A 16220-nucleotide genomic window follows, 5' to 3' on the forward strand; every position below is an offset into this window, starting at 1 on the left:
TCGATGGCTGTGGTATTCCTCAATGGAAAATCTCGTAAACTGTGGCCAGACTAGTCGGCTGTTACAACAATGGTGGTGGTAGCGTTCAGGTAGGCAAAGCTGTGTATGTGGAGGATATTAGCTTTGATTTGGCCTTCACACGGCAACTTTTCACACTTACCCTCTAAATAAGATGCAGTCACACAGTCCTAGAAAGCGGTTGTTTTTCCTCTCTTTGATGATACACTGAAAATTTTGTATGCAACAGACTCTGTGAAGCCAGCTGTATTATTGCAAAGGGCTATTCCTTTGTCAAAATTGACTTTTCATTCATTTGTTTTCAGGCTCTCTTTCTATTTTCAAACCTCTGGACCGTGAGGAACAGGACATCTTTAACCTCACAGTAATTGCTGAGGATCATGGGATACCTCAACGCTCGTCTAGCCAGATGCTGTGTGTCCATGTGATTGATGTCAACGATGAAGTGCCCTGGTTTGAAGAGAGTCATTATGAAGCCCAAATCTCTGAGAATAAACCTGCCGGAACAAGTGTCTTAACAGTGTTGGCCTCAGATCTGGATCAAGGTGAAGACATAGAACATGGAATCGTACTGTATATGATTTGGATATTTGGGGTTGGAAGTATTTGGGGTTGAAAGTGTTGTTAGTATTGTGTTAAGGATCAGAAATGCATATTAGCATTCTTTTCATCATTCTATTGTAAACAGAATACCTTAATTTGCACTGAAAAAGTAAACAGAATCTATTTCTACTCTAACTCATGCTTTTTTGTGATCACTATGTTGACATTAACAATTGTTTCCAATTATAAAGGCATCACAGGAGGCAAGGAGATACAGAGAAAATGTACTGGCCCGAACTTAGAAGCACATAAAACAGAAAAGCAAATTATAAACTTTCTACTTAAAAGCAATTAGTGAAGTAAACAAGTGAGGCTGCCAGACTGCTTTCTTTTAGCACGCAATCTGGCATCCATGTAACAGAAGGGAGGCAGCTATCACTGCCAAGTGCTTAAACAGCAAATTTCACAGCAAACAAGAATAAAGGCTTAAAATGAGACAGCAATAATTAACTTCCTTTGCAGATTTTAGAATTGAATGTTTTGCTTTTCTTTTTACAATCAATATCTAAATGAATGAGTTGTGACTGCATGTTTCTTTGTAGGAACCAATGGGCTCGTGACATATGGTGTCTCACAGGGAAGTTTCACCATCAACCCGGTCACAGGCATCATAACGACTACTAAGTCTTTGGATAGGGAGCTGCAGGATCATTACTCTGTCACAGGTACTGTCCATTGTGTGGCTCAAGCTATCACAGAAAAACATGTTCTTTAACCGTTTCTTGCAAAACTCTTCACTCTTCTTTAACCTTTTCACATTACTGAAGTTATACCACAAGCAGGAGAAGAGATTTTTTTTTTTTTTTTCTTTACAAATAAAAACTTTGAGGTGTGGAGGGCATTTATATCAAGCTCATTTCACCCCCAAAATAATCCAAATGCAGCCTAGGACCTTCTGAAATCAATTTATTTGTGAATAGAATCCACTTGTGTGTAATTTAGTCTAACTCTAATTACATCTGTTCTCGAAAGACACAGTGTGAAAAGAGCATAAAACCGTACGAAAAAAGCACACAGATCAGTTTAAAGCAAGGTTGTTAGATGTGTATTTTCCACAATTTAAGCATGCCAAAATGCATCACTTAAAAATAGATGGAGATTGCTTAGCCCTGTAAGACCCAGTGTTCTCCTTTTAAACAACCAAACGGAAGACATTTGAACTTTTGTTTGTTTTTTTAACCAAACTTAATTTTACTGTCCCTTTTGGTGGGGATAGTAAAACTAGCCAAAGTTAATTGGGAAGACAGAGGGAATTCTCTTAGAGACTTAAAAAGGCTTCACTATAGAGTGGATGTTCACTTTCTGACAGGGCAGTAACTGTAAACATACAGCCAGAGCTATAGTGGAGTGATTTTGAACAAAATCTTTCAATGGTTTAAAATAGGCCAATAAAATCCAGATCTAAATCCAACTTTATAAATAGATTTAAATAGCTGCAAATACTTTGTGGAGTTTTTCCACCAAGTTTTTACCCAAATACAAATACTAAATACAAATGCAAACTACACTTTTTTCATGTAAACTGCACAAAAAATGACAAAACAACATATTCCCCAAGCCCCACAAATATCTTGTGTTGGTTTAACACATACAATCTCATGATTTCCAAAAGATGACAAAAATATGGAAAGGTTACATAGGTATACATATTTTTGCAAGGAACTGTAGGCTTTAAAATTCTATCAACAGCAGATTATTATAACCATATTGTGTGTTTTTAATGATCTGACAGTTTACGCAAAAGACGGAGGCCTTCCACCCAACTATGCTAAAGCAACAGTGAAGATCAAGGTCCTTGACGTAAATGACAATGCCCCTGTTTTTGGACGTCTCTACTACAGCATAGAGGTGCCTGAAAATCTGGATTCGTTACCTCTTTTCACCCTAAAAGCCACAGATCCGGACACAGGAGACAGTGGAGAGATTAGCTACAGAATTACAGGTGTTACTGTGTATTTAATTGCCTTTTTTGTTTTCCATGTTTATTGTTAGTTTTTATAGTTTAGGGTGACAATATTTAACTGTCATTATCAAATTTTGCTCTCTTTACAGCTGGGGATCCATCTGGAAACTTCCACATTGACCGTAAATCAGGCGTCCTGTATACTTCAAGGCCGCTGGATCGAGAAAAGAGACCTGGGTATACCTTAACAGTTGTAGCTCAGGACAAAGGCAGTCCTCCGCTCAGTAGCAGCACCACTGTTGAAGTGACAGTTCTGGACGTTAATGACCACAGGCCACAGTTTGAAAGCAGCAGCTTTACTGCTGACATTTCAGAAGACGTTCCCATTGGTTCCCTGGTTCTAGAGGTCAAGGCCATTGATTTGGACAATGGACCCAACAGTCAAATCTTCTACTTCTTGAGCCATGGCTCTCAGAGCATGTTCATTATAGACCAGAACACAGGCCGCATCATCACAGCAGCACCCCTAGATAGAGAGAAAACCGCCTCTTACACATTTGAGGTTTGTGCAACTGACTCATCCCCTGCAAACCCTCTAAATTCAACTACTGAAGTAACAGTCTACATTCAAGATGTGAACGACAATGCACCGTTTTTCGTTCAGGATCCACTTATTCTGAACATCTCTACCAGCAGCATATCTAATAGGCAAATCTTAGCCACAATGAGGGCTGAGGATAAGGACTTTGGGGCTAATGGGTCTGTATTTTATCGCTTTGCCAATCCTATCAAAGGATTTACCATCAACTCACTAACAGGAGACATCCAGGCAACAGAAAAACTTCAAACTCTCACCCAAACCCAAAGGACTTTGATAGTTCAGGCCATGGACCAAGGAAATCCTGCTCAGTCTTCCTTGGGAGTTGTTATCATTTACATTAGGGAGCAAAACTACAGAGGGATCCGCTTCTCTCGTACAGCTAGAGACGTCAGTTTGCAAGAAAACGCTGCTAAAGGTTTGAATAAATCCTAATGTATCATGATGTAAACAAGAAGTTAAATTGAAGTGTTTCAATATTATGCGTTCTTGATGTTTTAGGCACCGTAGTGACAAAAACTGAAGCCAAATATCCTGATGGCTCTAAAACTGGGATCATCTACAGCATTTTCAGTGGAAATAAAATTCAGTCCTTTGGGATAAACTCTATTACTGGTAGGTTTACTCATGGCTGCAAAAGGTGCAAGGAAATATTTTCCAGTCCAAGTCATTGATTAACTTCTGATGTGAATGTTCTCTTGTGAACCAGGTGAAATTTGGGTGCAGAAATCTGAAGGACTGGACTATGAGGAGACTCCAAAACTCCGCCTAGTGGTGAAAGCAGAGACAGCATCTTCTAGCTCTTACATGGCTGTCAACTTAATTCTACAGGATGTGAACGACAACTTACCACGGTTCCAGCTCCAGAACTATGTAGCATACATCAAAGAGGCGCAAGGTCACAATTCTCCTATTATTCAGGTACCGTAGCCACTCTTTCTGATGTTTCTATTGCTGCATGGAGTTTAAAAGTGAATTTGAGTCCTTAAATAGAATGGACAAGTTTCCCAAGTCTGAATATGGAATTAAAGTTTGATCCCAGCTTTTGTTTCATCTTTACATACCTGAATTTAAGACTTTTTTGGGGGAAATGGTCTTTTTACATTTATCTATGTTGAGTTGTTGACACTTCGTCTGCTCATTATAATCTTTTTTTGATCAGTTCATATTTTAAATAATTTAAGTTTGTCCAGAGCACAAAATAATCAAGCAGTGTTTTATCACACTGCCAGACCAGAAGCCAACTTCACTAAATTGATAATTCATGCTTTAGGTGGGAAGAGAGCAGCTAATAAAACCTAACCTGGTGAAGGTTTGGAAACCAAATGTTCATAATGTAAAATAAATAAATAATTTCTGGACAAACCTAGGAAACTGAATTTGGAAAAAAATAAATTTTGAATTACAAACTGAGTTGGCACCTAGGGTCAGATTAGAAGAAAAAAAAAAACCAACCTATTCCAATTCTATAAGTGCAAATAACTATTCATTCTTAGTACCATAAAGTGTGGTTCTCAGTTGTAATGAACAATTGACATCAAAGTTCAAGCTACACTAACACAATATTTGATAATATTTATTTAAAAAATATATATTTCCCTCCAATATGGACATTTTCATTTCAGGTTGCTGCAGATGACCTCGACCAGGGTCAGAATGGTCAGGTAACATATTCCATCAGGTCATCATCCATGAGTGGTTTGTTCAGAATTGACCCGCTGACTGGCAGCATCACCACTGGCGCCATCATGGACCGGGAGATATGGACACAAACAAAGTGAGCTTATTGTCAGTCGTTTCCTCTTCTTCTATGCTAGACTTGTCATAGTTTTAAGTGTTTTGAAGATCATTATTTTTACTTAAGTACTTACTTAAATTTTAATGTATATTCTGTTCTTGTAGTATTTTTTGTTGAGTGAAGGCCAAAAAAATGGTTTGTGGTTGCTTTTCATCTTGTTTGCTATGATGGTTTATCCATCCGAGTTCAGCTGCAGTTCAGATACTGATATTCATTTTGTGGCACCAGGCTCGTTGTTGTGGCAACAGACCGGGGAACCCCACGGCTGGCTGGCTCCGCCACCCTCACTGTGATCATCGTCGACCTCAACGACAACAGCCCCATGATTCCTCTGCCTCGAGAGATCCGGGTGCCTGAGGGTAAGCATCTCAGTGGAAGTTAGTTCAGTGATCTTATCATAAAGCCTCGCATCATGCTCCCTGGCAGCTCACTCACTGGAGCTCAGTGTTTAAAAATCAGACCCCTTTTTATGAAACAAGTTATTGCCAGTGTTTCTATATTCATTTCCTGTGTCTTCAGTCAAGGCTTTTCAGAACCGGATATTTCTTCATGGAGAAAAAAAAAACAAAAAAACAGTTTTTCATTATAGACTCTGCTTCATTTCAGATGCAACCTAAATGACTTATTTTCTTTTCCTGTATCCCCTATACATATAGACACTCTTATTGGGACAGTTATCACTCAGGTCACAGGAAATGATGTGGACTCGGGACCCCCGCTATCCTACACACTCCACCTAGATGCTGACAGCCAAGGCATGTTTGGAGTTCATCATTATGGGGGAGGAGTGTCTTTGACAGGGTCTCTCAACTATGAAGAAAGGACATGGTACACACTAACAGTCCGCTCATCTGACTCTGAACATCAAAGTGAAGCCAATCTTACTGTGCTAGTGGATGACGTGAATGACAATGCCCCTGCGTTTACTCAAGATTTGTACCAGGTACAATTACCTTCAAACATGTTTAAACACACCTACGTATCGCATCTGTTAGAGAAGCAAATTGTTGTTTGAAAATCATTTAGACATCAGTTATATATTTGCATTGTGCTTCTGAACAGGTGACCGTCTCAGAACACCTACGAGCAGGCAGTGCATTGATCACCTTGACAGCCACTGACCGTGACTCTGGTGAGAATGGAAGAATTACCTACAGAGTAATGTCATCCACTAAGAGTGCTTTCTTCATTGATCCAAGCAATGGTAAGCATAATGTGTGCATATTATAAGTTTATAATAATCTTGCACATGCTTTAACTGAGTCTTGTGCATGTTTAGAACAAGGAAGCAAACAATTTTTAAGGTTCTCCTTCAATAAAACATAATATAAACTTAAATACGTTATTTAACAATTTGTTTTTATTAAAATCTGCACTACAATGACAAGAGCTGCTGTAGCCTCACTTACTTCTGTCACTGTTTTTTAGAATTAATTCATTTGCCTCAGCTCATTTTTACACTTTCATCTTGTACCCAAACCGGATATAAACTCTACCAAATATAGCAATAACATCGTACATGAATATATATTCCTGATATTGTAGCTATCAGGGCAGCATGATATCATGAAAATGTCCAATATGCAACAAGTTTGGTAAATGTGATGCAGACATAGAGTGCAATAAATAAACAAATGCTTAAATTTGCTGTGTGTAACTGTGATGGTGTTATGTGCAATAAATTGTGCAGTCCTCATATTTATTATTGCCATTTTGTTTTTGAGTAGTTATTGCTAATAGCTGGAGTGCTTTGCAAAAGGATTCATACATCTCTTTAATCATTAAGTGATTTTTGGAAAGCTGGATGGGTATAACAGCAGTTTGCGCTAATCCGATGGCTGAATAACCTATTTTATAGATTAAAAACAAGAAATATTCTTGTTGTTAAGATTATGTGTCCATTTACGTAATAATTTGGCAGCAAAAAGTTTTTTTGAATTGAAAACGTTGCTTATTTTGTTGAGATATGGCTTTCAATTAAAATGTGACTAATTGCGATTATTTAATTACAGACCCTGAAATTAACTTGATTAAAATTTTAATTGAGTCCCATTACTAATTCAAACATGAGGTTGTAATATGACTAAATGTGAAAAGGATCCTAGGGTATGACTACCACTGAAAGGCACTCTGGTGTTTACAATGAATGTTTTTTGTTAATTAAAGTTAACAAAAAGATGCTTTAAGTTAATTAAAAACATCCCTTTTTTGCAGGGACTCTTTTTATTAGCCAGAAGACAGAATTGGATTTTGAATATCCCACCATCCTTGTGGCAATTGAAGCACGGGACCATGGTACTCCGTCTCTATCATCCATCGCCACTGTCCAGGTCCAAGTGTCCGACGTTAATGACAACGCTCCCGTTTTCCACCAATTGGAGTACAGAGCCACTGTCTCTGAAGATGGTCTTCCTGGATCAACTGTTCTCACATTAGAAGCTGTGGATGGAGACCTTTTCCGGGAAAACTGTGGTTTTGATTTTGCCATTGCCAGTGGCAACTCTGGTAATACCTTCCAGATTGAGAGCAGTGTGCACTTCTTGGAGGGCCGGGGATTCCAAACAGTTGGCAGCCTGATTCTGGTGGAAAAGCTGGACTTTGAAGTGGTCCCAACTTATAACCTGACTGTTGTGGTGTCAGATTGGGGAATCCCCCAGCGAAGCGCCAGCGTGCCCGTCCTAATCAGTGTTACAGATGCCAATGATAACCCTCCGACATTCAGTCGAACAGATTACAGTGTTGTGCTTAGTGAAGGTACAGCAATGGGGACGGAAATCTTGCATTTATCAGCCACAGATCCAGACTCTGCCCCCAATAGAGAGGTGCAGTACTCTATAAGCTCAGGAGATGAGACACATCTGTTTGAGGTGGATCGTTGGACTGGAGTACTGAGGCTGCAAAGACTTCTAGCCAGCCAAACTCGGCTGTCACATATGATTGTTGTTCAGGCTACTGATGGTCAAGGCCATTATGCATTGACATCAGTAAATATTGAGGTTAAAGACATAAATGACAACAGGCCTTTCTTCCCTCTTAAATCAGTAACTGCAAGTGTCAGGGAGAACCAGCCCCCCAATGCATTAGTTACCATGTTGCATGCAGTTGACCATGACAAGGGAGTCTTTGGACAGCTGAAGTATTACCTGTTAGATACCTCTAAAGATAGACAAGAGGACTTCTTCATAAATCAAACATCAGGCGAAGTACGAGCACGCTCTACATTTGACTTTGAGAAGGTCAACTCCTTCCATTTTGTAGCTGTTGCCATGGATGCTGGCAATTATTCTTCCACTGTAACAGTACAGGTTTATGTCACCGGGGAGGATGAATATGATCCTGTCTTCATCTCATCAGACTTCTCATTTAAAGTGCCAGAAGGAGCAAGGAAAGGTCAGATCATTGGCAAAATACAAGCTAGAGATGAAGACGGAGGTGTGGATGGCATTGTCCTTTACTCGTTATCGGAAAATTCTCCTTACTTTGAAGTCAATGAATCAACTGGAGAAATTGCTATAAAGATGGACAGCAACTCTAGGCATATGAGCCGATCTAAAAGAGAGATACGCCTGATTACTCTGGATGTTACCGCTCACAGCCCTCTAGAGACTTCTCGCACAGCAGTCGCCAAAGTTACCATTGACGTGAGCCATACATCTTTTGGCCTCAACACAGACATGAATATGCTGCTTGTCAGCGTCATTGCTGTTTCACTTGGGACCATAATGATTCTAATAGTAATTGCTGTGGCACTATTTTTTGTGAGAATGCGACACCACAAAAGGGAGCAAAGAACCCATAAAAGAAACACAATTTCAGGAACTCTGCTGCATAATTTTGAGGAAACAAAACTAGCAGCAAATGAAATTATATACCATCAGGCACTTCCTGGGTACGCATCTGATCAGAGTGGTAATGTTGGGGGTCCATACACTCGTGGGGGATCCCTGGATCCGTCTCATTCTAGTGGCCGGGGCTCTGCAGAGGCAGCAGAGGATGACGAGATCCGAATGATTAATGAATATCCTCGAGTGTCAAGCATCTCTTCTTCCATGCAGGAGCGTATATCTGCCAGAGGTCCAGACTCTGGAATTCAGCAGGATGCTGATCAGCTGTCAGATGTTTCCTGTGAACCACCTTTAGACTGGTTTAAAGGAAAGAAACTGAGCAGCACAAATAGTACTTTAATAGCTGGCCAGGTGCCAGTGTATAGGGATGAACGGGGTGGGTATGTGGGTGTCGGGCGAGGACTCAACATCTCCCACCCTAAAGACTATACCTTCCCAGAGGACGGGAAGCCTCCTGTGGACGGTTCCCTTACAGCCATTGTGGCCAGTGATGAAGAGCTGAGGGGCAGCTACAACTGGGACTACCTTCTTAACTGGTGCCCCCAGTTCCAACCCTTAGCTAACGTTTTTACAGAAATAGCACGTTTAAAAGATGAAACTGCTCCTCCTCATTCCCGCAGGTCATTTCATCATAAAGCAAAAGCAGAGTCAAGGATTGACCCTCCGCCTCTCATAACCTCTGTGGCCCACCCTGGGGCCAAAACTGTACCTCCAAAGCCTGCCATATCGAGGACATTCTCTCACTTGGCCTCGTTAAGAAGATCTCCAATCAGCGCTGAGGGGTCCATCTCCTCGGTCGCAATGTCTCCTAGTTTTTCCCCATCTCTCTCGCCGCTGGCAGCTCGTTCTCCTGCAGTTACACCCTTCAGTGTCTCACAGGGTCCCTCTGCCTCCTTAATCAGCACAACTGAGCACAGTTTTGAACACAGCGAGGAGGCAGATCTGCAGATTTAAATGTTAAACTGCTGGTTTAAAACCCAGTCACTGCTGTTCAAAACTTGTGCTACTGTAGGACCATAGGCTGCAACTTGAAATGCTCAGCTCTCTTCTGTTCTGTTTCTCAAGAGAACAAGTACACAGTGTTTCATTCAGACCAAAAAGTTGAAGCTGTGGTGCTTTTTAAGACAAAACATCATTTACAGGCCAAAAAGGATTATGCCTTTCTGTGTGTGCTTGTGTGTTTTATGTATTTTTATTTTGTTGATCAGTGTTAATTTGCACATTGAGATGGAGATTTATACATGATGTCAATATTTTGTACAAAGTAATTGTTTATATTTTTGTACTTACATGTGGTTTCTGTCAAAAACATTAAAGTGTCAAGGGGTAGAAGACACCAGAATATATCTGTATATTTGTAGCTTGTACTGTATGTCCGTACTTTATGTTGGTGACATTGTACATATTCTCAACCTCGTGGTTCAAATGAAGCTCCTCGTCAAGGTTTTATGAGTTTAGATTTTTGTATGAGATAACTGTAAATATTTGTAGTAGAAGAGACTTCTTTACTTTCCTAAATGGAACATCAGTCAGAAAAAAAGTGTTCTGTGATCATATGTTGAACTGATAATAATGAATGTGAAAAGCTGAAATGTCCTTAACACACGCTCCTTTAAACTGTACAAAGGAAAGGAGAACATGACACCCATTTTTCTTGTACAGTAAGAGCAACGGCTTTAATTTATCACTTTAAGCCTTACTGTTTTTCATGTTTTATTGTGAAAATTGTTAAGCAGGTATGTGAAAAATGGAAAATCACTTACTCTGTCAGTAGCAGAACCATTCCAGAAAATGTAAGCAATTCTGCTACTTTAACATTTTTTTGTACTGGTAAAAACACAATAACAGGGCCATTCTTTTACTCTAATTTGGGAAAGATCTTTTCTCTGGTAAGTTTTTGTGTACATTATTTAAACTTTTTATCATCAACTAACAAATTTAAAAACAATTAATTTTTGATATTCAAGCAGGAATGTTTCGGTTGCTTTTATGCAGAGATCTGATCATCTGCATTATCATAATGTGCTTTTGGCTTTTACAGAACAAAACATGTTCAAATCTATTTCTTTAACTTCATAGTTCCCCTACTTAGTTGCCAGTTTTATAGTTATATTATCATCTAGCATTTAACTGTAACCGTATTAAAACAGGCCCAGAAAAAGAGGGGCTTGATAAATTATTCACAGGAATGTTAGAATATCCTGACCATGACAAAATAAGCACTACATATTTAACTGAATGAAGGCACCTTGCTTTTTGTAACATTTTTATTTAACAGATGTTGAAAATAAATTTGTCATCTGCCTTCTTTTACGGTCAGTATTGAAGAGAAAACATGAGAAAATACTGCATATCAAGTCTAAACTTGTCCTGAGTGATGTTTTAAGGAAAAAGTGCCTGATTAAAGTTCTTGATATCTCATTGTTGCCTCTGTTGCATCTTTCCAAGCTCATATTGATGGCCTAGATATATCTAAACATATTTATTCCATAATGTGAACTTGGGTTTTTATATGAGGGGTTGGCAGGGATTGCAGTCATAATGCTGTTTCCATACACCAAAAAAACATTAACTTATTGCCAAAAATGTCTGGGTGGTTTTAGAAGACTCGGTGTGTTTTGGACTGTTTTTAGAAGCACCTTTAATCAAAACAGAAGTATAAAAACATGTTAAATGTGACAGACACACACGCAAATACTTTATTGACCCTAAAGTGAAATTATGTAGTTATCTATAACACCCATTCATACAAACCATAAAATGAAAGACCCACCAGCATGTGTTCACTTGTGGTGGAACAAAGATTGTTGTAAAAAAAAAAAAAAAAAAAAAAGTTGTAAAATCATCCAATTTCATTCCTATGGATGGTTTCTCAAAGAATATCCACTATTTAAGCTTTTATAAATTCTCCATTCCGAAACTCACTCGCCATCATATATGACCAGCAAGAAAGAAGTGGCTCTTGAGCACCTCACTGCAGGCTGCATCCTGAAGAAAATAAGAAAATACATTTTCAACAAGATGGGAGAGATTGGTTTACTTCAGCAAGGCAAAGTAAACAGAATCTAGTAGCAAGTTAAAGATACAGACAAGTTATAGCTCCAATACAGGCTCAGGTTATGAAATAAGTTTTGTGGCCCAAATCTGGCATCAGAAGTCAGTGTATTTACAACAGAGCTCAGTTGATATGAGTAAGAGGGTAAAAGGCAAGTAATTACCCAAGCTTAAATGAAAGGCTGCGTGCAAATCGAATGAAGTCTATCATTTTCCCATCAACACAAAGTCAGTACACAAAGGCTTGGATTTAGCATGCAATCTTCAGTGCCAGGCTGTCTTTTTGCTCATGCTCACTGTTGTGGCTTTCAGTGATTTGTCACTGCTGTCATGCCTGTGTTTTAAAAATTGTGTTCCTCAAGGTTAGAAATCCATGAAATAATGATTTTTTTAAATAATACAACCAATATACCTTGCCTTGACAAAGTACTTTTTTACATTGCCACACAATCACAAAATAACTTGTTCTATTGGGATTTTATATGGCCGATCAACACAAACTGATAGTGAATTAAATTGAATTTAACAAAGAAAATGCCCAAAAAACGTGGTACGCATTTGTATTCAGCTCTGTTTTACCTTGACACCACTGAATATAATCAAGTATATTAATAAGTCACCTTATTAGTTATAAAATGTTCACCTTTGTGTGTTTAATCTAAATACACCTGCTCTGTGCAGGCCATCTTGAATGAATGAGCAGCACTCTGAAGACCAAGGGACACACCATCCAGGTCAGAGATGACGTTTTGGAAATTTTTTTAGCTTTGAATATTTCATGGACCACTGCCCACTTGATCATCCAAAACTGAGGAATACTGAAAATTTGCCAACACATGTTTGCTGATCTAAACAGAATAGTAGGAGAAGTAGTTAGAAGGCTCATGGAATCTGTCAAAATGAAAAGTATTAATTGTGCTCATTACTAACAGAAAAGCTTTAGATTTGTTGTTAGCCGTGTCTAGAAGTCAATTTCAAGGACGCAGAAGAACACAACCAACCAAAGGCAGGAGGAAGGTCTTAGCGCAATCAATCACATTTGTGTATGCTGTGCTCAATGTGTTAATGATAGGGATACAACTTATTGTTCCAGGAAGACCTTTGATCTGTCGTTATCGGAGGCCATGCTAACTAGCCTGAGCATTCATGGCAGACTCTGTTGTAGTAATATAGGAGCAGTGCGGCAAAGAGCAAGGGGGAGGTGTGAACAGCGGTACACAAGTGTTTGAAAAATGATGCCAAAAAAACTGCTTTCTATCCATTCTGACAGAGCTTGAACTAGTTTGGAAAGGAAATTTATCAAAAACTGTACTTTTCTAGATATTCAAAATTGGTAGAGATATACCTCAAAATAACTATTAGTGAATGTTTGCTCTACCAAAGTGTCTCAGGGAGTCTAAGTCCATGCCAAGTTTTTCAGATATGTAAAACATATATATTCCTCACTTTTCTTACACCTCATGATAATGGACTGATTTCCATTGGTCTATCTCAAAAGTATCAGTGAAGTAAATTTATATTTTTCATTGTAATATGACTAAATGGGTGTTTTAATGGTTTTTGAGACACTATGAGCCAGCTGTGGTAAACTATATTGTAGAAAGAATACAGATATGGTACCTCTACTGGTTTTACATTACAAATAAATGTTGCTATTGATGTTTATTTTTCAGTTTCTCAGTAATATGAGCAAGCAAGTGAAGCAATGGTTTGTGTAGCTTTCTATGTTTATGATATTCAGGCTTAAAGCTGTTTTCCACAGAACAAACATTCATTCTTTGAAATCCTTAAACCTGTTTGAGAAGTGAGTGTTGCTACCCATGCTGATCAGTTGCACACTTTGATCAAGGAATATGCTGCTCAAGTCATTTCATGCATGTTGAGTAATTTTGCTCCGGTACATGCGTTGCACACTTCCAAATGGATGCAACATTGTCTTTTTATTGCAACACAACGAGCGTCACAACTTTAAAAGCTGCCGCAATTCATTCCAGCTCAAACCACATGTTGAGTTTGAATGTCTTGAATAAGCTTTTCATGGAAATTCTACTTCTTGAGAAATGTAAGTTTGTTGTGTTGAAGAGCTTGGCTACGCATTTAGATACATCATTCCTGATCACCTGATAGCAGACCACTTGAATGGCATTCCTCATTATTCCATCACATTTTCTAAAACCTGAGCAGCTCTCTTTTTCTCTGGTTTGATGTGACCTCATTGGATTTTCCCAGAGTATTGTTTGTCTGTTTAATGGGAACTTTTAAACAAATCTTTTAGTATTGGCAAACGGTGTGGGTTGCATGTGTACTTGACAAAGTAAAACCCAAATGCAGACTCATGAGCAGAGGCAGCAGGATGAAGAGCCCCCCCAAAAAACAGATTTTGTTTCATTTTGAGAATCAAAACAGTTAAAACACTGAAAAGCAGACTATAACTTCCTAAATCCACTGACAAACAACGGAACAAGACTGAAACAAAGAACAGCTCACTCATGAAACATTGATGACATGCTGGCAACAACAAAAAGAACTAAGTTCTTGTCAGGGCTAATCATCTAACAAACTGCATGTGTGGGGAGTCGGCTAACAAAACAGCAAACAGAAACAGGAGGAGAAAAAAAAACAGAGGTGCACAAAGCAATATCATAACACATAAAATAAACTTAACCACAAAACAGAACATGTAAATACATTGGAAAAATCCAGACTTCCACACAAAACAAGAAAATCTCAAAGATCATGACACATAGACCTATAAACCCATAAACTATGACACAATGAACATAAAACTCATTGTCCATAACAAGTACGGTTTCCAGATGCTGCTCATCGTGGTCTCCTAGGGGTGGAGAAATGTAGCTGTTTGCAAAATCAGTGAGTATTGAAATTACTACCGGTTCCAAGGCCAGGAAAGTCTCACTGTTCTCGGATCCAACAACTGACGAGTTACAACTTCCTTAACAACTCCTTAACAACACTAGATGGAGAAGTGCAATTTCTCAATAGTTGGGATACACTTTCCGCTTCAGTAAAGACTAGCACCAACTCTCTCATGTGTTGTCCCCACTCTCAATGGAAAAATAAAATACTGTGGATGAATCGGTCTATCAGTTATGTACCTGGAGAAGTATCAGAGTCTACAGAGTGACTACAGTTTAAGATGAAGAGTACAGTGGCCAGATTTTGTTTTTGCATATAACATTTGTTGAAAGAAAATGGCCACAACCCTTATGAAGGTCTTCCAAGGAATACCCCTGCTCCTCAGAAATAGGATTCCAGCTTTGCAGGAAAAATGACAACAAGAATGCAATGGTTTTAACATGACTTGCACAGAAGATGCTTTGGCTATGCGTCACTCTCTCTGCCTTATGTTTAAAGGTATTTTCTATTGCAACTCAACCAAAACAGACAGACTTTTAAAAGCATTTAACAAGATTTCAAGGGTACGTCTCATTTTTACAACCAAGGTGGTGTTCTCATTTTGATGACATTTTATATGAAGAGACTTGTGTAAAGATAAAAATCAGCGGCAGACATCCATCCCATACAAAGAGAGGGCATGGGAATATTTTCATTTGTGCTTTTGTAGGGAACAGACTCTTCTGTGGTGAAACCCAGGCTTCCATTCATTAAATACATGAAGCTGAGCAGTGTCTTTCCACTCATGCTTGGATTACCTATAAACACCTCATACCTGAAGCTTGCACGGAAGTCTCTGCTTCTTGTTGTTTCAACAGATGGCTATGGTCCAAAGCATCCCATCCTCAGCTTAACATGATCCTTTCTCCAAACTCTTCAAAGAGACTCCCTCCACTCCTACAATCTTCATGTCTCTCATGAGTTGTGTTTTTTCCCCTGCTCTTTCTTCAAGGTCTTGCCAGGCTACTTGCGTGACTAGAGGGAATGGGGGGAGGGAAGGTTTCAAAACCCAATGGCACGCGAACCCCAAATCTATTTTTGGATAGAATTCTTTAAAAAAAAAAAAAAAAAGAAGAAAAAAAGCCACAGGGAGAAATAGGCAATACTGGGGTGAAGAGTGTCTGTTTCTCATTTGGCTAGGCCTGCCTTCCATCCTTCCCCACTGCGTCAGAACCACAGCACTATGGAGAAAAAGGGTGGCTCAGACTAGGGAGGAGAAGTGTTTTTCCTGCAAAACCGCGGCCAAAACTATGGGCTCTCTTCTTAGCCCGTGTCACTTAGCAACAAGGCCAGCCTGCTTCCTATTACCAGACCATCTGCTTGTGTTTCAGGGTCGACTTTGTTTTGATTTGTTTCTACCCTTTTTAACTTGTCTTAAGTTCACCCTTTTAAAATGGCTGCATTTAAACGTATCTCTCATTCTACGTTCAAAATGCTACGCAGGTTTGGGAAATACATTTTTGCAAGGGATGCTTGCAAAACCTT

The 16220-nt window shown here is 39.1% G+C and overlaps 1 protein-coding gene across 2 annotated transcripts in view; it reads left to right on the plus strand.

The window, feature by feature from the left end:
* LOC114161900 (protocadherin-16-like) overlaps positions 1-11186 on the plus strand; it is a 93687-nt gene extending 82501 nt beyond the window's left edge. Inside the window, exons 11-21 of one of the 2 annotated variants that reach the window (XM_028045540.1) lie at positions 324-563; positions 1164-1286; positions 2354-2563; positions 2674-3540; positions 3624-3737; positions 3832-4043; positions 4748-4899; positions 5149-5279; positions 5577-5863; positions 5983-6124; positions 7135-9719. In XM_028045540.1, the coding sequence (XP_027901341.1) occupies positions 324-563; positions 1164-1286; positions 2354-2563; positions 2674-3540; positions 3624-3737; positions 3832-4043; positions 4748-4899; positions 5149-5279; positions 5577-5863; positions 5983-6124; positions 7135-9719 (5063 nt within the window). Of the gene's footprint in view, positions 1-323; positions 564-1163; positions 1287-2353; positions 2564-2673; positions 3541-3623; positions 3738-3831; positions 4044-4747; positions 4900-5148; positions 5280-5576; positions 5864-5982; positions 6125-7134 lie in introns of both variants that reach the window. The other variant, XM_028045541.1, reaches the window with a different exon arrangement.
* The last annotated feature ends 5034 nt before the right edge of the window (positions 11187-16220 follow it).

This window comes from Xiphophorus couchianus, chromosome 18 (genome assembly GCF_001444195.1).
Source record: "Xiphophorus couchianus chromosome 18, X_couchianus-1.0, whole genome shotgun sequence".
NCBI classification, from domain to species: domain Eukaryota; kingdom Metazoa; phylum Chordata; class Actinopteri; order Cyprinodontiformes; family Poeciliidae; genus Xiphophorus; species Xiphophorus couchianus.